The sequence below is a fragment of the Schistocerca cancellata genome, chromosome 1 (assembly GCF_023864275.1).
Source record: "Schistocerca cancellata isolate TAMUIC-IGC-003103 chromosome 1, iqSchCanc2.1, whole genome shotgun sequence".
NCBI lineage: Eukaryota > Metazoa > Arthropoda > Insecta > Orthoptera > Acrididae > Schistocerca > Schistocerca cancellata.
The window spans coordinates 829,054,155-829,080,602 of NC_064626.1; the positions used below are offsets into that span (position 1 = coordinate 829,054,155).

Genomic DNA, 26,448 nt, shown 5'->3' on the forward strand with positions numbered 1-26,448 from the left:
TTGCCAATAACATACCTTTTCATATAATATGCAAACTGCCTCCAGCTTTGACACATCTTACATCTCTGACTCTGCAGAAGCCTTGTTCTTCCAGACATTCATGTTGAAACACCAGTAATAACAAGAAACACAAAACAAAATATATTTACCAAATTCTTTTACAAGGTGCTGAACAACCTTCTAAGTTAGGCGTACCTCTGACAGGTACTAGCCAGTCATGATTTGCATTACCTCTGAAGTGAGATGAATCACTGACACTCTGCTTGCAACAGAATATGCCTTAAAGCTTCCTTTCAATGACTAAAACACTCAACAACAATTAAATTTACTTGACATGTAGTACCATACGCTTTTGGTTGAGACATTGTGACATCAGTATACAGTTGCCAGTGAAATTGGACTTGAGCAAGTAGACTTGTTTTGTGCTTTCCAAATTTCTTTATTGCAATCCTCCACCATGATTCATTACAAATAGCTGTAGTGTGTTTGAGGCATTCAGTAGCCTCGTGTGTGTTTGTGTGTGTGTGTGTGTGTGTGTGTGTGTGTGTGTGTGTGTGTTTGAGTGAAAGAGACAACCTGTAATACTGACAGTGAAAATTGGCTGTGCGGTGGTACAACGCTACTGCTTCTGTCAGTGACATCCTCCAAACTTGCCATTTAAAACAGTGCTGGTCGAGGCAAGACTGTCGTCTCCTGCAGTGCATCGGCCATGATCTGTTGTAGAAGCACTGCCACCAGTGCACTATGTCCCAGGGCTCCGCTGGCCTGCAGCAGTCTGCCCTGATGTAAGGTAGAATTCCATAGAGCCTTGTGGATGGGCACCCCAAAATGTTACAGCCACAAGATGATTTCAGTACAAAAGTGGTTAGGTATTTATGCACTTTCTTAAGCTTTGCTGCCTTTTGTGGCATGTATACTAAACATTTCCATGGATGCATGTGTGGACAGGCTTCCGCCTTTGCACATTTCTGGCCAAATGTGGTTGATCCCCTAGAGCATAGTATTCCATCTGGGTTCATCCTGATTGAAGAGGCCCATTATTTTCCTAGATCTTTGAAGTGCCATGGCATAACTTCAGTTATCTATAAATTTGATTTTGCTGAGTCCCAGATGCTGTAGTGTGGCATCAATAACTTTAGCATGTATTGAAATAGACACACACACATTAGTAACAATGGGGTGCTGGAGACTGATTTAATTCGTTCAACAATTTAAATTTTAGAGAATATTCTCAGAATGGAAAGACTGAGGAAATTCAAACAATTATAAACAAGAAAACCTAACTGGTTCCCTCTCAAAGGTCGCTTTACATATGATTAGGCTCCAGTTAATCTGAAAAATAGAACTGGAATGTGCTTGTGATGTACGTGCAGTAATGTGTCTCCCTGTTCACTCAGGTAGTTGGTTTATAGACCCATCATTTGCATTGCAACCATTAGTGTGACCTTTTGAAAACAGACATAGCAGTGTCTACTTGGAGATGTCTGCATTAGTTATTGATGGTAATTGGGTGTTCACGCACTGCTGTCTCCAATGCTAACAGGCACTACTTCTGTGTCTCTTACCAAAATGTCTCTTTCTCAGCATTTCCAAACCAAATGCTTCATGTGCGTCCTCAAAATAAATCCATCTTCATTTTCCCTGTGCTTCCTGCCATTATCACCTGTCTCCTTTCTTCTTGTACAAGGGTCACGCCAAAAGAAATGCAGACTATTTTGTTTAAGTCCATCTTTTATTCTACATGTTTGAAAGTTTTACAGTGTGTAGATACATCCTTTAGGAACAATATTTTCATTTCGCCACATAATTTCCATCCCTCTCAACTGCCTTACGCCATCTTGGAACCAGCGGCTGTATACCCGCATGGTAAAATTCTGGACCAACCTGTTGGAGCCACTGTTTGGCAGCGTGCACAAGGGAGTCATCATCTTCAAACCTTGTTCCACGAAGAGAGTCTTTCAGTTTCCCAAAGAGTTGATAGTCACATGGAGCCAGGTCAGGACTGTAAGGCGGGTGTTTCAGTGTTGTCCATCCGAGTTTTGTGATCACTTCCATGGTTTTTTGACTGACGTGTGGACATGCATTGTCGTGCAGCAGCAAAACATCCTGCTTTTGCTGATGTGATCGAACACAGTTCAGTCGAGCTTGAAGTTTCTTCAGTGTCATCACATATGCATCAGAATTTATGGTGGTTCCACTTGGCATGATGTCCACAAGCAAGAGTCCTTCAGAATGGAAAAACACCATAGTCATAACTTTTCCAACAGAAGGTGTGGTTCTGAATTTTTTTTTTTTTTTTTTTTTTAGGGCGAATTTGCATGATGCCACTCCATTGATTGCCTCTTCGTCCCTGGTGAAAAATGATGGAGCCATGTTTCATCACCTGTGACAATTCTTCCAAGAAATTCATTCCACCATTATCGTACTGTTCCAAAAGTTCACTGCATACCGTTCTTCTTGTTTCTTTGTGGGCCACTGTCAACATCCTGGGAACCCACCTGGCACAAACTTTGTTTAACGCCAACATTTTAAGTATTCTGCAAATACTTCCTTCCCCTATCCCAGCAGTTCGTTCACTGTGATGTGTCTGTCAGCAGTCACCAATTCGTTAACTCTCTGCACATTGTCTGGAGTGTGTGCAGTATGAGGTCTATCGCTGCAAGGACAATTCTTAATATTGCTGTGCCCGCTTTCATCACGTAACCTGCTTGCCCACCGACTAACAGTATTGCGATTGACAGCAGCATCTCCGTACACCTTTCTCAACCTCTTGTGGATGTTTGCCACTGTCTCATTTTCACAGCACAGGAATTCTATGACAGCAAGTTGCTTCTGACGAATGTCAAGTGTAGCAGCCATCTTGAAGACATGCTGTGATGGCGCCACTCACAGGAACAGGTTGAACTAAGTTTGAAAACAAGCAAGAAGGATGTATCTACACACTGTAAAACTTTCACACATGCAGAATGAAAACTGTATTTTTACAAAAACAGTGTGCATTTCTTTTGGAGTGACCCTCTTACTTGTGCTTCAAATGTAATTTTCACAATATTTCTTCTAATTTGATAGACTCTTCCTCTCCTTCCTTTCACTGTATTTCATAGTACCAACTTCTGCACAAGCACATACAACATCCCTGACTTTTCCATTTGTATTCCTGTTACTGTTTGTTCTTTTTTCGCATGTTGTACAGCAACCAACTTCTATTCTCTACGGACTTCAGTTGTACATGAAGCTTCAGTTCCATGAGAAGTAATGAGAACTATGATTGAAAAGTAACAAAAAGAGAAATAGCACAGGATAAGAGTAATTTAGTAGAGGGCAAGAAGTGGCCAGCTCCAGCGTAGATGGAGGAAGTGTTGAATTAATAAGAAAATGGTGAGTTTAGTGGATACAAGAAGCTGGGATGTGTGAAAGTCATGTCGATGTTTGCTGACTAAAATATATATTGAAAATTGTTACCAGAGTTCAAACAAAGAAAATTAGTGTGGGAATTTAGTTAGTAATAGGTTGACCAAGCATAATACCTTGGTGAATATATACTTACAGAATATTTTCAATCTTCTTACTATTGAATATACTGAAAATTGGTCGCCCTCTATTTTTCTGGCCTGTGTGTATCTTTTTCATGACTCAGTCCTTACTTTTGTTAGACAACAGCTGATGATGCACAGCATAACTCCCCACTGAATGGTCGTTTGCTCTTCATGTTTTATATTCTCATATTGGACGCCAATTGCTCCCATAACAGGACCTCAAATAACATACTTTTTTTCTCTTACATTATCTTCACTTGTATGCCTCATAGATTACATATAGAGCAATCAAGTAGAAAGACGAGAAATATTAGGAGGGCCAGAGGTTTCATTGGAATTTGTGTGATATAGCTTTCCAGGATTCTGCCACAGCTGGTAAGTATAGTATTTCATCTTATCTGTGTAGTTGTTGATTGTTTTGTTTCCAGCTTTCTTCAGAGTAAGTAGTCGTTAGTAAAAAATTCAGAGCATCACTTAGTTGCCTTATAAATATATTGCGTTAAGCTTGTAAAGCCTATTTTAGTGAACTGCACATAGTTTTACATGCCAGCTACTTACTGTAATTTTTGCATGTTTAAGTGTAAAGAAGTGTATCATTTGTTTCTTGTGTTTTTTAAATCACATTTATTGCTTTTCTTATCATTTCCGTCTTTTCTTTTTTTTTATATTTTTCCCAGTGGCTGTGTAGTTCTGAAACGTGAACCAGTAGATTCCCAACCAATGGCAGTTGAGAAGTTCCCTTAGCACTGCAGTTTGAATAATGTGTTAATAAAGAAGAGAATGACATGCAAACACTGTTTTGTAAGTTTTCGTTACACCTTAATGTGCACACACACATTAATTTTTATCTCAGGTAGAAATTAAATATTGTGATTGTAACTACGGAAGTATCATGCTTGACTCTCTAGTTATTTTACACAAGCTTGTTATTGCACTTCTAGCATTACCTGGAGCTTTAGAGTTACAAGCTGCCTTCATCATCTCATGTGATACTACCTTAAATAGAAATAAGCTGTATAATAATCTCTGTTTCTTAGTGTGTTTCAGTTTTGTTTATTACTTTAAACACAGTTCATTTATTTTTTTACAAAGTAAAGGATTAAAAACACCCATTTGTTATCAGAAAGACTTGGACCATATCTCCTTTTAACCATAGGTATTTTCAACAGGACATTTAACCCCTGTAGACATTATTAGAGTTTTCTGTTGGTCTGTCCAGCATCTACTTTGTTAACTCAGCAAAAATGCTTAGTAGAGCCACATGTGCCAAGCTTCCCTTTGAAGTCATCAAGTAACAATTTTATAGTGTTGTTAAAACTATTTTTAGGTCTTCGTTTTGAGCGGATGGAGTCAGCATGAAAAGGGGCTTCCTGTTGGGTGTTTCTTCTGACCTTGTGTCAACAGAAATGCACAAAATATATTGAAATCATAATTTTATGAGCCCAATTAATAGAGCGACCTTAAATTGGCTTGTCAGAGTTTTTATTTCAAGGATATAAATTGTAGATTGCTGGTGACAGCAAAACAAAAAGAATAACTAATTCCCTTATCGTCTCAGTATGTTTGGTGTACAGCATCATGAGAATTTTACTGTTCGTCATCCACATGTGTGATAGGACTGTGTATTCAGTGCAGCTTGACACAGCAGCTATGCCTCAGTTGCTGCTGGGAAAACCAATTATTCTTCATATTTTACAGTCCCTGGCAATATCATTAAACTGAATATCAACCAGAGTAATTTGAAATTACTCAATCAGTTAGGCACATAAAATTATAATTTAGACTTTTACATAATGAGAACCAAAACTGCATTTTGTGTTGGCACTGAGTATCGTATGAAATACACCACGAGAAAGCCACATGGCTGCCCCCCGCCCCCCTCATCCTACCCACAACCCCCCAAACAAAAGAAGACTTTCATTGAAAATTATAAACTACATTGCTCTAAAAGACATCCTTAGGCAAGATTGTTGTAAATTAAGATTATTATTATGCCTATTGAAGTAAATCTTCAGTGCTTGGTTTTTGTATTGTTACATTTCAGTAACTGTTCAGTAGCCCCAGAGTAACTTAATGACTGAACTTTAAATATGTATATGATGCAACACCTTAAATGTGCTACCCAATAGACTGACATAATGCATAATAATGTTTGATAGTGATGTATGAAATACAGCAATTTCCAGGGTATTCTTCAGCTTCAGTTTTCCAACAAACAGTATCAACTTCTTACACTGCTACAAACATCATACATTTCTCCAACCATTGTGGTATTGTGCAGATGCCAGAAATATTCAGTTTTTCAACATATTTAACACTTTCGCTTTAGTGTTAGAAAACAAGCTCAGGCAGAGTAAAATAAATCAGCAGTGCCAAATTCCAGGGCAAACTCAAATTGTTCATATAAGAAGCTAACTTGAGTGATTAAGTCAGTTTCCAAAATTCCGCCAATTTTTTAAAAGCACCTTGGAGCTGACCTATGAATTTGTGTCTTTCAAAGTGTGTGCGCGCGCACACACACACCACACACACACACACACACACACACAAACACACACACACACACACACAGTCTGTCCATGGGGCAGGTAAAAATGAGAAAAGTGTTATGAGTGCTTCAGTGTGCATTCATAGTGCATTGTGAAAGTGATAAAATACTACCAGGGCAGAATGTGGTGAATAGTCCCACACTAGCTATTTATTCATTTTATGTCCTTGAACTTGTTAAAGGTGAGTCAATTGGGTGGTTCAGCAGATTTGTACACAATTCCAAGCTGAACATCTAAAATCCAATCGACAACAATGAAATGAGACTGGGTGCTTGGCATTGCAAAATATTGTTGGGGGGCTATCAATGGAGGTAGAAAATGTGCAATATACGTTTACCAAACAAATTTGTAGACCTTACAGCAGAGCTGTAAACTGCAGAAACCACACCTAATAGATTGGTGCATTTTGCACATATGTTGAATTAGATATGTATGCCACAGTGCTTAAACTCTTTTTTTTTTTTTTTTTTTTTTTTTTTTTTTTTTTTTTTTTTTTTTTTTTTTTTTAAGGATTCCACGATCTTATGACCGGAATTTCATGGTCTTATGACCTAACTTCATGCAAGGTTTCCCTTACATAGTACGTGAAAAATCATGTTTTCGTGCCTCCGATACTTCATAATTACATACAGCTAAAATTAAGGCTCATGAGTGCCACTCCTGTTATGAGCCATGCAAGTGATGTTTGTTGCATCACAACAGGCAGCCATACTGAGCACTTGTAAGGTACATTTAAAAGTTGGGCAGACTTTTTATATTCATTGACATAATTCCCCCCCCCCCCCCTGTCTGTCATTATTGCCTTGGGATAATACGAGGAACCCCAGAGGTACATTTCAGTGATGTTCTACATTAAAAAGTAGCACATTGCTTTATTCAGAAGGTAAATTTTGAATTTTTAAGCATGCAGTCCATCAGAGCTAATCCTCCATTCTAAAAAGACTGGTTTCCAAATCATCTACATGGTGGTGTAAATTAAGGTCCAGGTATTGTACCCTGTAACCATTGACCATGGTGGGACCTTGTCTGTGAGTAACTGATGAAAAACTTTGAAATTCCTCATGATGCCCCACAGCTTTAAAAATAGAAACAGTACATAGATTAATTGCATAGTATAATGTTTAAAGTTCAGCCCTCCCATGCAAAAGGTTGTGAGTTTGAACCTTGTTAGGTTGGTTGAAATCTTTTGTTTTTAAATAGTTATTGAAATAACTGTGATCATTATTTTTATTCAATTAATTGGTTTAAATGCAATTTTTTTCTTTGTCATACCGTTTTAATTATCATATTAACATTTTCATTTGCTCTCTTTTTCTCTCTCTCATTCTTTTGCACTTTGAATCTTTGTTCATATGATTTTAGTTGTTATTCTTATCATCATCATTATATGTATGAACATTGATTTAATTTCTTCCATAAAAATTCATGTTTTAAGTGTTTGCATGTTGATTACCATTCAAAAACATACACATCCTGTAACAAAAAAAAAAAAATTCGACACCATTGCGCACTCACTACATATAGATTATTTCATCTTTTGGTTTTTAACTGATAGATCAACATTTTCAGGTGTTTAAATATTATGATAAATAAGTAAAAACAATGACTCAGTGTCAAAATCGGGGCAAATGAGACAGTTAATACAATTAAAATGACTTGATGAAGAAATAGAAATTTAAAAAATATGTTGGAACCAATTAATTCAATAAAAATAATGATTACATTCATTTCAATAAAGATTTAAAATAAATATTTCAAAGCACCTGACAAGATTTGAACCCACAACCTTTTGCGTGTGAACACTGTACTGTAACCATTGCGCTATGCAACTAGTCGGTGTATTAGTACTACTTTAAAGCTGTAGTGGGTCACATGGAATTCTGTGGTCATAAGAAAGTGTGTCTGTTACAGGAAGACACCAAATATAGGATTCTTAAATGGCACCCCATGTCAACATTTAGCAGGAAGACAGAGGTGCCACTAAATAACTCTGTCATCCCGGGTGAACTTTAGAGTAATTTATGTCGAAGAGCACCTAGGCCACCCAGATATTAAGATCTACAAAGGTGGTGTGCCTCTGAGACCAGTCAACAGTATATTATCACTCCTGTATACAGGCTGACAAAGCTTTTAACTTAATTGCTGTCACCTATAGTTACCCACTATAAATATCATGTTAAGAACTCATAAATGTTTGCAGCTATCATAAAACAGGTGAGGATAGGCGCCAGTAAACTTATCGCCAGCCTTGACATGGTCTCCCATTTTACAAAGATGCCAGTAGAAATTATGTTAAAACTATTGGCTATTCAGTTCTCTCTTGAAATTTTAAAATTATTTTGACGTGCCTTGACAACCACCTATTTTTGGTACATTGGAAATTATTATGAAATGTCTGAGGTAACTGCCATCAAAAAACAAGCATTAGACAGTCTCCACCCTCAAGCCATCCTGCTTCTTCAAATATGTTGACAATACGTTCTTGATCTGGCCGCATGGTGTTGAGGTACTGCTGCAGTTCATCGAGCGTATGAATGGTATACATACAAACATTAGATTTACAATGGAGATTGAGGGGGCAAGAACTTGCCTTCCTTAGATATGTTGGTTGAAATGAAACCGGATGAACTTGGTCATTTTGTGTATTGAAAGCTTCCATCATAAGGCGCAGAGAAAGCTATGCTGAACACTCTAATACACAGGCCAAGACCCAGGACAATTTCGAACAAGGAGCACCCACAGCTCCAAGAGTAATCAACTGTAAATAGTGTTCAGAAGGAACGAGCATTTGGTCTGTGATATTAGGTCAATGGTATTGAGGAAACCAAGACGCTGTGGTGTTCAGCCAAACCAGGAGGACAAACACATAGTGTGGCTTCCATTCTATGATACAACAAAAAGTAAGACAGGTAGATTCCTAAACAGTCAAGGAATAAGACCAGTCATCTGGCCAACCAGAAAAATTAAAGAAATGTTGCAACATTTTTAAGATTATCTTGGCCTAGAGTTCTAGGGATTTATAATATTCCTTGTAAGCATAGCAGTAGTTTAAAAAGGACAGTCTATAAAGACAGTATCTTAAATAGAGGAATTTTGAATAATTTGTAGTGTTCCAGCATAGCCTGTTACATAAATACAAGATTTTATTTGAAAATTGAGAATTCTGGCTCAGGCAGAATGGAGACTGTGTTATTAGGGACAAAGTGGAAATTAGACTGTGTGATAACAACTTTAGTAGAAACACGGGCTGTACGCAGGGCAGTGTGTGGAATAGTTCTGCACTTGATAAAGAAAGATCATACAGGAAGACTTCTCCTAGCTTACCGCCTGATGTGAGTGATGGTGCTGCAAGTAATGCTGGTCATTAAGCACCAACATAATCTATGGATTTAGAAGACACCAGCTCAGCATGTGCCATCTCTGATATAATCCAGCTGATCGAATGCTGTTCTGTGTGCATAAAAATGGCAGTCTCACCAGTTTCACAACTGTCAGATAGCCCCTTACATGATGAGGGAGGCAGTCAATGAAAGCTTGGGATTTTATCCAAATTTGATATGGCTGGTTAAATGAAAACTTTCTCTTCAGTGTTTGATGTTCATGAAGATCTTTTATGAGCATTATATTTACAGAAATTTAATGAAAAATAGTTGAGATGCACCTTTATGTTATCCATAAATCCCTGAAAGATGAATAATTTCTGTCTCGTTGGAAATCTAACATGTACAGTTGCGTATTTCTGACCATTGATACGGTATAGAGGTCAAATGACAATATGAGTTCTCCTTAGAGAACTATGGCATCAAAGTTCTAGCAATTGAGCATCAAATTCAAGTAGGCTTTTCGTCACCACTGGTCTTGGAATGGTCATAGATGATAATTAAACGCAGAGAGGCTGTATAAAATGACGGAGTAACATGTCTCCAAAATTACAGACAAATCCATGGATAATGAGTATATACTATGTTATCTTTCTAAAATGTGTGTTGTAGTAAACCACTGCCTAAGAAAGAAGAAAGCAGTGCACAGAGTTGCTAAAATAAAATTGAAATGCGTACATATTTTTTGGCAGCAGCAGTTCCAAGAGAATGCTTGACAGGAACTTCTATCCTGCAGAAAATGTAGTTAAATAATTATGTTATTAATTTTTGCTCTCTATAGAAATCCATCATACATCCTGTGAAATGTTGAAGCAGCTTTGCAATGGAAACACTTTGCATTAAATTATTCAATTGTGAAATGGTTTACAGGGCTCACCCTCAAAACACATTCCCACACAATGGATGCTGATACTTGGACATGATGGAGTGATGATTGAGGTCTGTTAGGAAATTCAGCAATTGTTCAGGCGTATGATGGTGTCCCTCTTACTTATTATTGTAATCAGAAGTGTGTTTCATCATTGCAAAAGCAAAATTGGATACATCAATTCAGTTTGGATTCTGCATGTCCTTCCCAGTCACCAACACCAAAGAAAAGCCATGTTAATCTGTTGGAAGGGAAGGCACTTGTTTACCACACCTATTGCTGTTCTAGAAAAGAAAGAAAGAGAAAAAAAAAAGAAAAAAAACTTGGTGGACGACCTTTTCACAAAGACAAGGAAGAAAAAATTGTGAATCCTGAAAGATTTTGGTTCCTTAGTAAATATTTCAGTTTACATCAGTGTGTGTGCTGTTTTGAAACAGGAATAGAACCTGGTCTTCGGTGGGCAATTCTCCTACTGGAGAGTTATTCAGGCACAATTGATGACACACCTCACAACTTCAGTTTTGCTAACACCCATCTTCCAAGATATGAAAGTGGAGAGAGGTACTGGCAGAATTGAAGCTGTGAGACAGACCTGGATAGCTGAGTTAGTATGAACATTGCCCACAAAAGGCAAGGTTCCAGGTCAAGTCCTACTGTAGCACTCAGCTTTAATCTAACAGAAAGTATCAAAATATGATTTCTCTACAGAATGTAAAGCTATGCTTTGAGGCATGAAAATTGTACCGTTAAGCTTTTATAATTAAGTTCCGAACTTTGCACAGTTAAAATCTTCAGCAGAAGGTTTGATAAACAATTTTTTTTACCTTATGGTGAGCAAACTACAGTGCTGAAGCTAAATTGAGTAATGTACGACTTTGGAGCATGTAGGTGTTAACAAAGTTTTCAAATTAAATATTCTTGATGAAAGTGATAGGTGATATATAAAGTGAAAGTTCTGAGACAAATATTGACATTCTTATGGAAGAATTCAAACTAATTTCTGCACATTTCTTTTCACTAAGTGGCAGATTTGTGCAGGTTCTTTTCTGAAAATGAATATTTAAAACACACTGTCGGCCATCACAGTGGATGACAATACAGTGTGTTACAGCGATGAAAATAAATTTTTGTTACATTAACAGTAATTTGCGGTTTGAAACAGTATCCAAAAGCTGTAGCTGGTTGATACGTAAAAATATGCAACAACACAGAGCTTTAAAATTACTGCTCTTTTTCTGATTTAGGTATGCACACGCATGCGCGCAGGCACACTCTGTGTGCCTGCCCCCCCCCCCCCCCCCCCGCCCCCCCTCCCCCCCCCCCCCCCCCCCCCCCCCACACACACAAAGTGACAATGCAACACTACCCAATCACTCAAAGCATTCTCACACCCAACAAATGCAATATTGTAGTGCTCCTCCATTTTGTGAATATCTTCTTTTTTGTGCTTTTTATGCTACTGTTTCTAAGAGCCACCTGGCCCTCTTTCAACATGTCTTTCATTATGTCCCCACCCATGTTTTGCCACGTACGTGTTTTGCCCTTTTGGTTAATGCGATATCTTCCTCTCCACCCAATTCTGTTGGTCTGCCCAATCGCTCACAATTAGTCAGCTTTACTGAGGTCGATTTTTGTTTGTTTGTTTGTTTGTTTGTTTGTGTGTGTGTGGGGGGGGGGGGGGGCTCAGTCAGCTGTAGAGAGTTTTGTCTCTCATTTTTATTAATTAAAAAAAGTTGTTTATTACTGCCTTGTGTATAAAGCAGCTTAACCAGTCTGAATTTTCAGTGGTATTGAGTTCACAATTTGTGGGTTAACTCACGGATATAGGATGTATCAAAAATGTAAAAAGGAAGAGGCAGCTTAAGTTCTGTGTTAAGCTAGTTTTTGTTTATGAATATATTTAAATTTTTCCTTGTGAAATTGTGTAAATTGCAAAATTTCATTCAATTTGTCATTTGTTTCCAATTTTTAAACTTAAAAATTTGATGTACATTGCTACACAACATTAACTTCTTTTTACTCATTGTAGCTCCACCACTCTTTTCTTGTTACAGTAACAAATTTGGACATAACAATTACTGGATTGAATGTTAATGAGATGACTGCAGCATTGTTACCACGTAATGTGGGTGGTTCTCTTAAAGGATAGGATTGGTCTTCTTAGTTTACACTAATTGCACGTTTCCACACCAGTTAATATACTGATAAACTTTATTACATGCCTTCATTTTTCTATTATGAGTTGGCCATTAAGGATGTTTCGTAGTTCATGTCAGGTCATTTAGAAGTGGTGTTCTTCCAGGGTTTAAAGAGCTACCACCAAATGGAGCACTGCTGCTGTACATTTCTGCAGATGGATGCTTCTCATCAGTTAAACATCCAGAGGACAGTAAGTAATAATATAATTATTCTGAGCGATTGTGCTATCTGATGAAGAGTATCTGGACACCTGCTAGTGGACATTAATGTAAGGTATATCCACCATCTTTATGATGGCTTGAACTCTACTGAGGATTCTTTCAATGAGGTGTCTGCCTGTAAAGGAATGGCAGGCCATTTTTCCTCAAGGGCCAAAACCAAAGAAGGTAGTGATGATGTTAGAAGCTGAGGTCTGGAGTGAAGTTGATGCTCTAACTCAGGCCATTTAATTGCAGGAATGTTATTGTCCACAAACCATTGCCTCACAGATGCTGCTTTATGACAAGATGCATTGCCATACAATAGAAACAGTCATCGTCGCCAAACTGTTCCTGTACCGTATGCATTAGACAGTGCGGTGAAATGTGCTCATACCCTTCCCTATTTAGTGTTTTCTTAAGCACAATAAGAGAGCCACACCCTAAGGACAAAAACAGCTGTATAGTGTAACATTACCTCCTCTGTACTTCATGACATATGTAGTTAGATAGAAAGTTTTCTAACAGACAGAGAGCATTATGTCGTCCTGAGTAGGGAGACTTCAACAGAAACAAGCGTAACATGAAGTGTGCCCCAGGGCAGCGTAGTAGGTCTGCTGCTTTTTATGATTTACATAAACAATCTGGTTAATGGTATTGACAGTGGCATTAGACTATTTGCTGATGATGCTGTAGTCTACAGGAAAGTAGTATCACATGAAAGTTATGAACAAATCAATGAAGATTTGCAGAAAATAAATGCATGGTGTAATAATTAGCAGTTATCTCTGAATATTAGTAAGTGTATCCTATTGTGTACAACAAAGTGAAAATCCCCATTAATCTATGAGTACAAAATAAATGCCCAGTCTTTGGAAGCGGTAACATCCGTCAAGTATCTAGATGTGACTATTTGAAATGATCTCAAATGGCACAATCAGATTACACAAGTAACAGGTAAGGCAAACTCTAGATTGCAATTTATTTGTAGAACTCTGAAGCAATGCAGTCCATCAACAAAGGAAATTGCTTACAATACTTTAGTTCGTCCAGTCTTAGAGTATTGTTTGTCTGTATGGGATGCTTACCAGCTGGGTCTGATTAAAGAGATTGAGAAGGTCCAATGAAGAGCAGCAAGATTCGTGACTGGTACATTTAGCCATCACGAGAGCATTAAAAATCTCATAGAAAGTTTGAAGTGGGACACACTTGCAGACAGACGATGCGCTAAATGGTAGGGGCTGCTCACTAAATTCCAAAATCTGATCTTCGCCGAGGATGTCGAGCATATGTTATTACCACCAACTTTCAAATCGTGCCATGATCACCATTCAAAGATAAGGGAAACTAGAGCTCGTACTGAGGCGTTCAGACAGTCGTTTTTCCCGCACGCAATTCACGAGTGGAACAGGGGGGGGGGATATGACTTTGGCGCAAATAGTGCCCTCGGCCACATACTGCTTGGTGGCTAGCGGAGTATATATGTAGATATGGAGATTGTTGGCACTGTTCTTGATGGCAGGCTATGTTCTCCATATGTTTGCCAAACCCAAACCCCCACACTTCCATTGGATTGCCACAGGGCATAGTGTGAGTCATCACTCCAAATCATTTGTTTCAAGCCATGTACTGTCTAGTGGCATTGCTCTTTACATGACCTTAAGTACTGCTTAGCATTGACTGCAGAAATGTGTGGCTTATTAGGAGCTAATCAACCAGTGTACCCCATTATTTTTAAGTGTCTAACACACATTGTGGTAGCTGGACTGCTGATAGCACTTTGGAACTCTGAGTGATTCCTTCTGGTGACTTAATATGCTTTTTTACAGCCACCTTCCACAGTGTTTGATGGCCCCTTGTCTGTTAGTGCACAAGGTCTGCCTTTTCTTGGTTTAGCTGTGGTTGCCCTTTTGTGTTTCCACTTCAAGTCACATCTCCAGCAGTCAACTTGTACAGCTATAGAAGGGTTTAAATGTGCCTGATGGATTTGTCACTCAGTTGACATCCAGTGACTAGCCCATTCTTGAAGTCACTGAGCTCTCCTGACCGACCCAGTTGGCTGTTACAGCTTTTCTACTGAATGCACAGTACATCCCACCTTGTTTTGTGCTGGCAGATCACTTCTCATCACACTTAGTGGTCAATTCCACATTACATAGGGATGTCCAGATACTTTTGATCACATAATGTGCATGCACAGGTACTATTTCTGTACTATATGTTACACAAGAAATTAAACATACAGTAGTCTTTTTCAAATTTGTGTTAATATCAAGCCAGTATTAACAGACAGAAACTACCATCTTACATCATTTGTTTTATTGTGTCTAGCCTTTTTTTTTTTTTTTCCAGACAAAATGTGTATTTCGAGTCAGCTTCCTACCCTGTAACTTGAAAAGGTTTATGGTCAGTACTAAAACCTTGCAAAAATTAAGTATACTGAAACAAGAGTGTTTCCACTGCATTAGCAGTAATGTGCTGTGTGTCCTGGTCCACCCTTGTTACACAAACCAATTGTAGTTGTCCAGGTATTAGATACATGGTGTGAGAAAAATGATGTCCCAAGTCCATACGCTAGTCAGACAGTTCCAGTATTTTGAAGGGGACTTCCTCATTCGTTTGCATATATTATATTATATTACTTTTTAGAATTTGTTGCATACGAGGGTTGTCCAGAAAGTAATGCACCACTTTTTTTTTCTCAGCTGAAAACAATGCTATGAATGCAAAACGTTACATATGTATTATTTGAAGTCTTCTGAGTGAGCGAGCATGTGAAGTTTCTGTCACTTCCGACAGATAGCATAGCTGCAGGACAGTTTCAGAATGGCATCTGTAGGTGATGTACATCACAAGCAATGTCCTGCCATTGAATTTCTCACTGCAAAGAAAGAAATTGTGGGGGAGTATTCACAAATGCTTCTGCAAAGTCCATGGAGCATCTGCTGTCAACATTACTTATTTAGCGTATGGCTAATACAGACATATCATAAAATTAAATTACATATACGTATGAATATTTGTAGATAGGGCCTTCCCTCCACACACAAGAAACTTAAGTTTGTCTTTACAACTGAATATCCGGTCCTTCAATCCAGTGCACTGCATCTGGAGTTGCTAGCAGGAAGTTCTCTTCAGCACCATGATAGGCTCGAATCCTGCATTCACTGACAATGTGGTGAACAGTCTGGTATGGGGCCCTGCAGTCACAGGCTGGATTAGGCAGCTTCTTCCACTTAAAAAGAGCACCTGTGCATCGGTCATGGCCAGTACGGATCCTGTTGAGTGTAGTCCAGGTCTTGCGTGGTAGGTCAAATCCGCTTGGAAGTTGTTATGCAGGTGCACATCTGTCACTGCTTCCCACCGACCTTTCCATTCTTCAAGAGGTTTAAAATCCTTAGCAATCACAGAGTTGGATGGTGTGATTTCAGTCTTTTACAAATTAATAGTGGTAGGTCACTATGCACGGGTAGGTTGGAATTCCTGGAGATCTTGTGGAATTCTCTCATAAGGGCAGTGCATCTGCACAGATCAGGAGGCATTATACCGGTTAACAGTGGAAGCCAATAAACTGGAGCAGATCGGATTGCGCCAGATATTATGCACATTGTCGTATTCAGCTGGTTGGTGACAAGAATTGTATGATGACTGCTCATCCAAACAGGTGCACAATACTCAGCACTTGAGTACACCAAGCCCAGAGCTGAAGATCACAGGGTGGTTGCTGAAGATCCCCAGGTAGTTCCGCATAGCTCATGGAGTATGTTGTTTCGAGTCCTCAGCTTTTTAGCTAAGTTAAAAAGGTGTTGTTTGAAGCATAATGTATGGTCCAGGATGACACCAAGATATTTTGGGCTCCAATTATGATGAAGAATTCTGCCTCTAAAACTTACTTCCAGTTTTACATTCACCAACCAATTATTTAAATGGAAGCAACACACTTCTGTTTTACTCACACCGGGTTGGAGTCTCCAGATTTTGAAATAATTATCTAATGCAGACAGGTCATTGGTTAGAACCTCTTCTGTTGTCTTCATTTCCTGGTGTCTTACGACTAGAGCCAGGTCATTGGCATAGCAGTATTTTCTGGACAAAGTGTCAGGTAGATCAGATTAGATATAGGTTGAACAGTTGTGGTGAGAGAACTGATCCTTGAGGCAATCCGATGTTCAGCTTCCTCTCCTTACTTATGTTGCTTCCAGTGATTACCTCGAACTTCCAATCACTTAGCATGCTGTTAATCAGTCGAGCCATTGTTCTGCAGGGTATGATGTGGAGAAATTTGTAGATAGGGCCTTCCCTCCACACAGTGTCGAAGGCGGCAGTTAGGTCAACAAATGCCACAGATGTTTTCTGCTTCATTTGGTGTCCTGACTCTATGAAGGATGTGAGAGACAATACTTGGTTGCAGCAGCTATGCCTTGGTCTGAAGCCTTCCTAATCAACTGGAATGTTCTCTAGGATATCGCTACTTATTCTGTTATATACTAGCCTTTCAAAATGCTTGTAGGAGCAGCTAAGTAGGGTCAATGAGGTGATAGCTTTCTACCATGTTGCTGGGTTTGCCAGGTTTCAGAACTGATATTATCTTCACATTTTTAAGTTCCAATGGAAGCTGATCAGTCAGCAGGATGTCAGTGAAGAATTCTGCCAGCCATTTCTTAGCTTTTCCTCCCATATGGATCAGGAATTCTGGATGGATACCATCGAATCCAGGCACCTTAAAAGGTTTGAGGTCCTTCAGTCCAGAGTCAATGTCTGAAACTGTGAAGGGGTGGGTACACTCAGATGAGGGAGATGCCATCTTTTTCAGGTCACGAAGTTGTCATCTGATATGTCTTGTATGTTTCTTGTCAGGAGGCACTCTTGAGGTAGTAATGATGTGGGAAGCAATTTGGTCTGGTGTCACTTCGGAAATTTTTCTGCGTGCTGGAGCACTTCCTCCCAGTTTTCTCAGAAGACTCCATGCTTTCCTGCTCGAGTGGGTAAAGTCCATATTTTTGACTGTTTCTGCCCATTTCTGCCTCTGAGACATGTCCAAGCTGGACAGTAGTTCCATAGCTATCTCTGGGTCACCACTTTTCTGGAAGTGTTGGTACAGTGTTTCACTTTCATCATTCCACCCTGGAGCATATTCTTTCTGGTATCCTCTTGGCATACACTTTTTAGCTGCTGTTGTTACTGCACCATTGAAGCGTTGATAGTTCTTATGTGATGGAGGTATCCAGCGAATGGTCTTATCCAGTTCCATTGAAAACTTCATCAAGTCAGCTTTCTGGAAATTCCATCAAGCATGCGGGGTTGGTCGTATTACAGGAACCATGCAACCAATTTGTATTATTACAGATCTGTGTTGGCTGTGAGGAAAGGCATCCATCACTTTCCTTGTGGCGTTGATGGGAAAGCCACTTTCGTCAACAGAAGTGCAGTTAGTTGCTGGGCACGGAGGGTGAGGTCATCAGAAAGCAGTTTGGCAGAGCTTCACGATTTGCAGTGGTGTGGGAGACCATCTGAGGCTCACACACCTGACATGTTGCAGCGAGGACATGAGGGCGGACGCATTACGACTTGGCAGTTGGCTTTGCATCCATTAGTCAGTAAAGGAAGTGTTGATGCAATTATCCACACTCTTGGATATTCAAAAGTGTGTGCAAGATGGGTCCTGCGGTGTCTTAATGGTGGACCACAAATCTCACAGAAAAGACACTTGTGTTGTTTTGTTGCAACATTTTGAAGTTAGGGAGAGTCCTTCTTGTCCCAGATTGTGTCAGGTGATGAAACCTGGGTTCACCATTCGATGGAATGGCGCCATTTCCATTCCCCACAGAAGAAAATATTCAAAGCAACTGCTTCTGCCTGTAAGGTCATGATCACCATATTCTGGGACTGTGAAGGTGTGATTATCATTGATGTGATGCCAAGAGACAGTACCATTAATTCAGAAGCATATGTAAACACATTAAAGAAACTCAAGATGTGTTTCCGGCAACTTTGGCACCACTGTGACCCAGGAATGTTTTGCTGCAATATGATAACACTTGGCCCCACACAAGTCTGTTGATTGCTGAACATATCACAAAATAGGAATGGACAGTGTTAGCCCATCCACCCTACAGCTCCCTCTGACTTCCACTTGTTTGGGCTATTAAAGGATGCCATTCGTGGAAGACGTTTTGAGGATGACGAAGAAGTGATTCACACAGTGTAGCACTGGCTTTGCCACCAGGACAAGGATTGGTACCAACAGGACATACACACCCTTGATTTTTGCTGGAGGAAGGCCATAGAATGGGATGAAGATTGCATGGAAAAATAGGATGTGTAGATAAAACACCATTCTTTCATGCGTGTGATTTTCATTATGTTCAATAAAGGATTGTCAAAGGGAAAAAAAAATATGTGGTGCATTATTTTCTGGGCAATCCTCGTACATATAATGTGGCCTCCACCAAATCTAGGAATGTCATTGACATGGTAGACATATAACAACAAATTTCATGCTAACTAATGTAGCACTAATTAATGCACCATGTCTTAATGACATATTTTGAGTGGCATTGACAAAACATTATGACTGCTCACTGGAAATTGTGTCATAGAAGTGAGTGAACTTCTCTTTGACAGATAATCACCACCGCCTTCCATTTTGTAATAGGCTGTTTACAATTTTGTAAGAACATTGCAAAATTGAACAATATTTCAGTTGTACAATGTCTGTTTGTACAACATTGAATCATAATCATTGTCAATATTTTCATTTTCCAGTTTTTTACCTGTGGCATATGGTAATTTCACAGCTCCCTCTTGTCTGCATTTGTTTGTTACTCTCAAGTTTCTCCATTGCTATGTTGGCAAGTCTAAACACTCCTCCCTCCTTTTCTTTTTCTGTCCCCTCACCTTTCCAGTTTTTGCCTCCCCCTCACCTCTCTGTCTGCCACCCACTTTCCTTCTCCCTTCCTCCCCCACTTATATATTTTTCAGTAATGTCACATCAATTAAATTTATCCATACCACCAGTAAAGATTGTAATAAAATACACGTTAATTTTGTCCTCTGAAATACTTAACTAGCGTACAACAAGTGTCTGTATTGAATGAAGAAATCTGACATTTTCTGCAGCACACTATCTGTGTAGTCTTGGATAAGTTGTTTAAATGCATTTTAAGTAGAAGCCTGATGATAGTTTGGTTCTCACTTCAGAGCTGTATCTGATGACCTGTTGTCACCCATATGTTACATCCTAATGTTCCTTCCTTCTCACCCTCCAGAAATACTCCAAAATTATTTATTTTCATGTTCTTGTCATTTTCATCCTTCTTTATTAAGTTCAGCACTGCCATGAAATAAAGCCTATGATAGCTTTACATGTATGTCAAATTATGAGCCTATTCTAAATTGTATGCCTCTGTTTAATCATGTTTCTCCATGTGTTTGAAATGAAGTCCAACATCATTCATAGTCAAGTGTTATATTAGTGATTTGCAAGTGTTGAACTTGAATTTTTGTGAAGAAGACTGGAAATGTTTCACAGTGTGAGGCATCAAAATCACAACTGGGTCCTGTGCATGTTTTGATGTCTGTCTATGTGTACTGAAGCAAAGAGTCCCAGTCTCTTTCATTGCTTTGCTGATGTGTTGATCAAGTCAACACCAAGAGACTCATAGTGGAAGGAAGACGAGTGGAAACTCTTTTATGGTACAGTCCTTAACAAGCCTGATTACATTGCATAAACATAATTAAATGTTGAGACTTTCAGAAGAGCATGTAAGTCAACATTCACCTGTCACTGACAAAAATGTTCCCGCCAATTAGCAAGGGAATACTACTGTGTATCCTATAAGCAGATAATTGAGTCCTTCAGTCAGTTCACACTGTTCTGCAGTACGGCATACTAGTGAGAAAGTGCTGTTCTTTGTGTGTATTACTCTTTGACCAGAGGAGCATACACCATATTGTGTCTTCATTTGTGAATACAGATCCAAAAATTCACAAGTACTCCATTTTGTTATGTAAACGCCACTTCATGATTGACAAAACCTGTTTTTGTTTGTAATTTTTCAGCAGTTACCTAAAATTGTCATAAACATTTCTTTATTGTGGTAGTTTTAGCAATAATTGGTATAGTATTTTTATGTAAACATAGGTGGTTCACTGTCCTATTTAGCTTTGTCCCATGGAAGAGCTACTACAAAGCATTTTGAAATTTTGTAACTAAAAAGTTGATGTTTACTTAGTTATAAGAGTTGCTTGGAGTTCAACATTTTTTTTATTTTCAGTGGGTTATGACTTAGGAGGAGTTATGACCAACAGCAAGAAGGAAGTGGATCACCCCAATAAAAAGGCAATTCAGTTAAAAGATATGCACTGGTAAGTACATAATAGTCTTAGGTTGAACAGCAAGGAATAGTTGCAATGTAGTGATGTTACTTTGCCATATTCTGCCAAAGTGTTTCATGCAAAAAATTGAGAGGATTAAACTATAACTCTGAACTTTTAAAATACGCATTACTTAATATAATCTTCTTAGCTATATACATGCAATATATGATTACATCTTTAATATTATATATCTTGTTATAGGTAGTACTAGTATTATTCACCTGATTGATATTGTGAACTTTTAATAGAATATTTACATGTGTACAACTACACATATGGCCATTGTTCTATCTCATATCTTGCAATCGTGATCTCTCAGAATTGAGCGAATGGTGTCAGTGACAAATTATCTTTTTATGGAGGAGTCTTATTCTCCTGTCACACATAATTTTCATAGATTATGTAGTATACTTAAACATCATGTGTACAGAAATTAATCTAATCTGCAGCTTAGTTTCCTAGTAGTTTATTACTTCTCTTTTCTTTCCTTCTTTTTAACCAGGTTGTCTAATCATGACCTGGCAATATCTGAAACTGGTAATGATGCCACCGGAGGCAGATATAATAAATTGTTTTTACAAGTCGGTCACTGTTTTTCACAGAGGCAGCATGCCTAATCTGTGCAAAGTCTCTCATAAGTTCACAACCTTACAGCTTGTGGAAAGAAGTATTTTTTATTTGTTTTATAAATTCAAACATCTTTCTTCTTGCTATTTATATTTATCGTGTCAGAAGCAATCAAAAAAAAAAAAAAAAAAAAAAAAAAAAAACAATATTAGATACATTACTACATACATACATTATGGTTTATAAATTGAACTAGTCAAGAATGAAATAAATGATTAGACACAGATTGTGTTGTCAAACATAAGGTGATTTTAATCTATACAGTGGATGCCCAAAAATTTGCAACGTCCAGTGCACTTTGTGTAGCGTTTACGAGGTCCTCCATGGTGCACACAGTTGGAGGTAATGTGCATTGTAGTAGATGTGTTGATGTCTGCACGGCAGCTCCGCAGTCACACTGGAGAGAGTCTATCTGGAAGCCCCACCTCTCCAGATTACTCTTGGATCTTTTCTTTTTGCTGCAGTGTATTTTATTTGTTCAAGATGTGTTTTGCCTTTTACATTAAGGCATCTTCAATAGATGTATTCTGTAATATGCAGTTTTTTTATTTTATTTTATTAAGGTATCTTCAATCGATTTAATCTCTAATATATAGGTTTTTTAATATGTAGTGCTGTAGATTAAAAAACAGTTCACATCACAGTTTTTACATAAATAAATTACTGCTGACAGTTGCTCATTTTTCTGGCCGAAATCTTTGTTTTTTATCATCTGCTCTTAGGTTAGGATTGCAATCACACTTCACATATAAAACATTGAGACATAAGATTGTGACATGAAAATATGTCTATGTTTTATAAATGAAGTGACAGTGCAATCTGTAACCCATAACCAGATAAGAGGAAACACAGATTTCGGTTGGAAAAATTAATAACTGTAAAAAGTAATTTATTTGTGTAAAAATTATGTTGTGAATTGTTTTATAATCTAAACAAGGTGTTATTCAGAAGTTTCAAGACTGATTCATTTCTGAGTAGCGGAGGTGCGCGGACTGGTTCCGCCAGTTGGGGGAATAGTGGGGGGTCTCAGGAACGAACTGATGCTGCAGCAGTTGCCTCCGGACCCCTGGAGAGTGCCCATTGCTTGCAGCATTAGTGAATGTCATTGACCTCAGTCGAAAAGTGGGAGAGGTGAAAATGGAGCAGCACTTGGAGCAGCGTTATGCGATTAAGTTTTGTGTGCGACTGAACAAAACTGCCACGTAGAGTCTCGGTATGATTCAAGAGGCTTTTAAGGAAGAAGCCATGTCCCATGCCATGGTTTTCATGTAGCACAAATGTTTCCAAGATGGCCACGGGAATATTGAAGACGATGACCGCTCTCAGAGGCCATCATCAAGCAGAACAGATCAAAATGTGGAGAGAGTGCAGGAACTATTAAACAATGACCGTTGTCTTACTACTAGATCAATTGCCAACGAACTGGAACTCAGTCAGAGTACAGTGTGGTGGATTATGACGGAGAATTCAATGATGTGAAAAGTGTGCACCAAACTGCTGCCAAAAGTTTTGTTGGTGGATCAGGAGAAACTGTGCATGACTGATTGCCAGGAAATGCTCCAACGGTTGAATGTTGATCCGAACCTTCTGTGGTTACTGGTGAATAGACCTGGGACTACAAGTACGATCCTGAGTCGAAGTGTTAAAGCTCAGAGTGGCACACTGCTTCCTCACCGAAGCTCAAAAAAGCTCACGTGGGCAAGTCGTGTGTGAAGTGCAATCCTCCCCCCCCCCCCCCCCCCCCACACACACACACACACACACACACTCACACACACAAGGAGTGGAGTTTGTTGCTCGTGAACAGATTGTCACAGGTGACTTTTACACCGGAGTGCTCTGCTGCTTGAGGGATCGAGTTTGCCGCATCCGCCCAGCGATCAAGGGTGATTGGATTCTCCACCCACCACGACAACGCACCCGCTCACACGTCATGCGCCGCCACCGAAGTTTTGGTCAAGTTCAACATGTCAACACTGCCGCAGCCACCCTACAGCAGCCCAGACTTGGCTCCAGGTGACTTTTTCCTCTTCCCCCGTGTCAAGACAGGTCTGAAAGGGAAGCAGTTTGACTCCATCAATGCCATCCAGCAGGCTTCGACGAGAGTCCTTGACAGCATGACGCCTGAGGCCTTCCAGAAGGGCTATGAACAGTGGAAGACGCACTGGCAGCACTGTGTTGATGCTGAAGGATCATATTTTGAAGAATTTTAGTCAGCTGTACTTAAATGTCCAATAAATTTTTAGTTCGGAGTTAAGTCTTGAAACTTTTGAATCACATCCTATAAGTATTGCACTTAGAAATAAAATTATATTGTTCTAGATTAAATCCACTGAACATGCCTAAATGTAAAAGAAGAAATGCATTTGGAACTTACAACTTTGAGGGCCAAACAAAATAATAGTAATAATATTTTTAAACGAAAAGGTAGTGGATTTGAAAATTTGATTACTGTTGCTGAAACTGACTTCTCAAGAACTCTTAAAGTGCCATTATAAAAAGTACATTATTTCCATCAGGGAAAAAAAAACTGCTTTTGGTTCCGTTTTTAGTTAGATGAAACATCCTTTTAAATACCAATATTTTTGAGCAATATACGTGTTCATTTGCATTCTACCTTCATCCAAAAATATCCTTTTGATATGTAATATTATAAAATGTATTTACACACTGCAAATACAATTGTACACTGGCTATGTGATTTACAAGTAACATATGAAAATTTGTGCCAGATGAGAAATCAAACCCGAATTTCCTACTTTACATAAGCAGCCACCTTAATCGCTTTGGCTGTCCGTGCACAGCTCATTGCCAGACTCAAACTTCCATGTGTCTATGTGCCATGGAGGTCACATACAGATCATCTGATTCCCACAAAGGGAGAGACATTGTTTTGCTTATCAGATTGCCTTGTTGTGACATGAAGTACAGTTGCTCAATGTGTATTTTACTGGTCTGTGTGTAATATGACTTGTGACAAGAATTTGTTGATTCATGCTGTAGATAATTGTGGAACTGGATCTAAGTTATTTTGCATCAAATTGACCCTGAAACAAAATTAAAAAAGTTGTTAATACAGTGTAAACTTTAGTGTGTCTGACTTACTTGATAAATTGTTTATAAAAGATGAATGTAATGCTGTCATGTCAGGGATAAAATGTACTTACTGCAGATGGAGTATGATAAAGTCCCATTCCAGGAGTATGATAAAGCCCCATTCCAGCTTTAAAAGCAATTGCAACTAAATGAAAGGCTGTTTGTTTTGTGCCACATGCACTTTGCCTTTTTTTTTTATTATTTATGAATAGCCTTCAGTGGCCCATAACAAATGTTTATTTTATGTATTTAGTTCACAATTTTGTGGTCTTATTAACCCATACGTGTGGTGCAGTAATTGTACCTAGTCAGCCTGCGTGCACCAGGATGTCTGATTTTGGCATTTTCAAACACATTTCTATTGAACACTTCTCTTTCACTTTGTGTTGGTTGTGGGTTTTTATCTTATATAATGTTTCCAGCTGTCATTGTGCATTTTTAATTCATCTTTAGTTTGTGTTACTGTGTCTGTATATACTTCGATATTTGTTTGTTATGGCATGCGTGTATTGTGTGATGGGACTTGATCTTGAAAAAATGCCAAAAATTGGACATCCTTATGTACGCAGGTCAATTAAGTACAACTCCAGATTGACACATATTGAATACTAATTTTGTAAAATTATGAGTAGAGCCAAATAGCAATTTAACCTTTTGAAATTTGTGCTTCAAAAAGTAGTGTCCTTCCTAAAGGTAACAAAATAACGAACAACTGTAACACAGTAACATACCTGTAATCATTATGTACCACAGTTATTATACACATAAAACAGTTATGTATTACAGGCCACTGAGGCTACTTCGTAAATAAAAAAAAGCAAAATGCGTATAGCACAAAACAATCCACCTTTCATTTTGATGCTTAGACAGACATCTCAAAGAGCATAGAAGCAACTAAGGAACATAAAAATCTTATATGCTTGCTGCTCCACAGCTTGTGAGTATTTTTTAAAGGATAAAACAATGGAAAATCCAGGATGGTATGTAACAATATTATGAAAAGGTAGTTGCTACTCACCATATAGCGGAGATGCTGAGTCGAGGATAGGCACAACAAAATAAGCTTTAGAACAACAAGGCCTTTGTCAAAAATAGATCACACACACACACACACACACACACACACACACACACACACACACACACACACACACCAGTGCCCACATGCGCACGCGCACGTGCAAATGCAAATGCAAACACAACATGACTGCAGTCTCTGGCAGCTGAAGCCACACTGCGAGCAGCAGCAGCAGTGGATGATGGGAGATGCAACTGGGTGGGAGTAAGGAGGAGGCTGGGGTGGGCAGGGGGAGGTATAGTGGGGCTGGGGTGGTGGGCAGTGATATGCTGCTGGGGAGAATGCAAGGACAAGATGGAGAGAGGGTAGGGCAGCTAGGTGCAGGACTACGTGTGTTGGTCAATGACAATAATAAGGACAGTGACTAACGAAGTTTGAGGCCAGGAGGATTACGAGAACATGAGAACATAGGATATATTGCAGGGAGGGTTTCCACCTGTGCAGTTCAGAAAAGCTGGTGTTGGTGGGAAGGATCCATATGGCACAGGCTGAAGCAGTTATTGAAATGAAAAATGTTGTGTTGGGCAGCATGCCCAGCA

At 38.9% G+C, this 26,448-nt stretch overlaps 1 protein-coding gene across 2 annotated transcripts in view; it reads left to right on the top strand.

Annotated features, from left to right (window-relative positions):
• Nucleotides 1–26,448, top strand: part of LOC126188686 (protein SCAI) — an 86,671-nt gene that overhangs the window by 30,870 nt on the left and 29,353 nt on the right. For both annotated transcript variants that reach the window (XM_049930296.1, XM_049930303.1), the window contains exons 10-11: nt 12,636–12,722; nt 21,006–21,096. In XM_049930296.1, the coding sequence (XP_049786253.1) occupies nt 12,636–12,722; nt 21,006–21,096 (178 nt within the window). The remainder of the gene's footprint in view (nt 1–12,635; nt 12,723–21,005; nt 21,097–26,448) is intronic.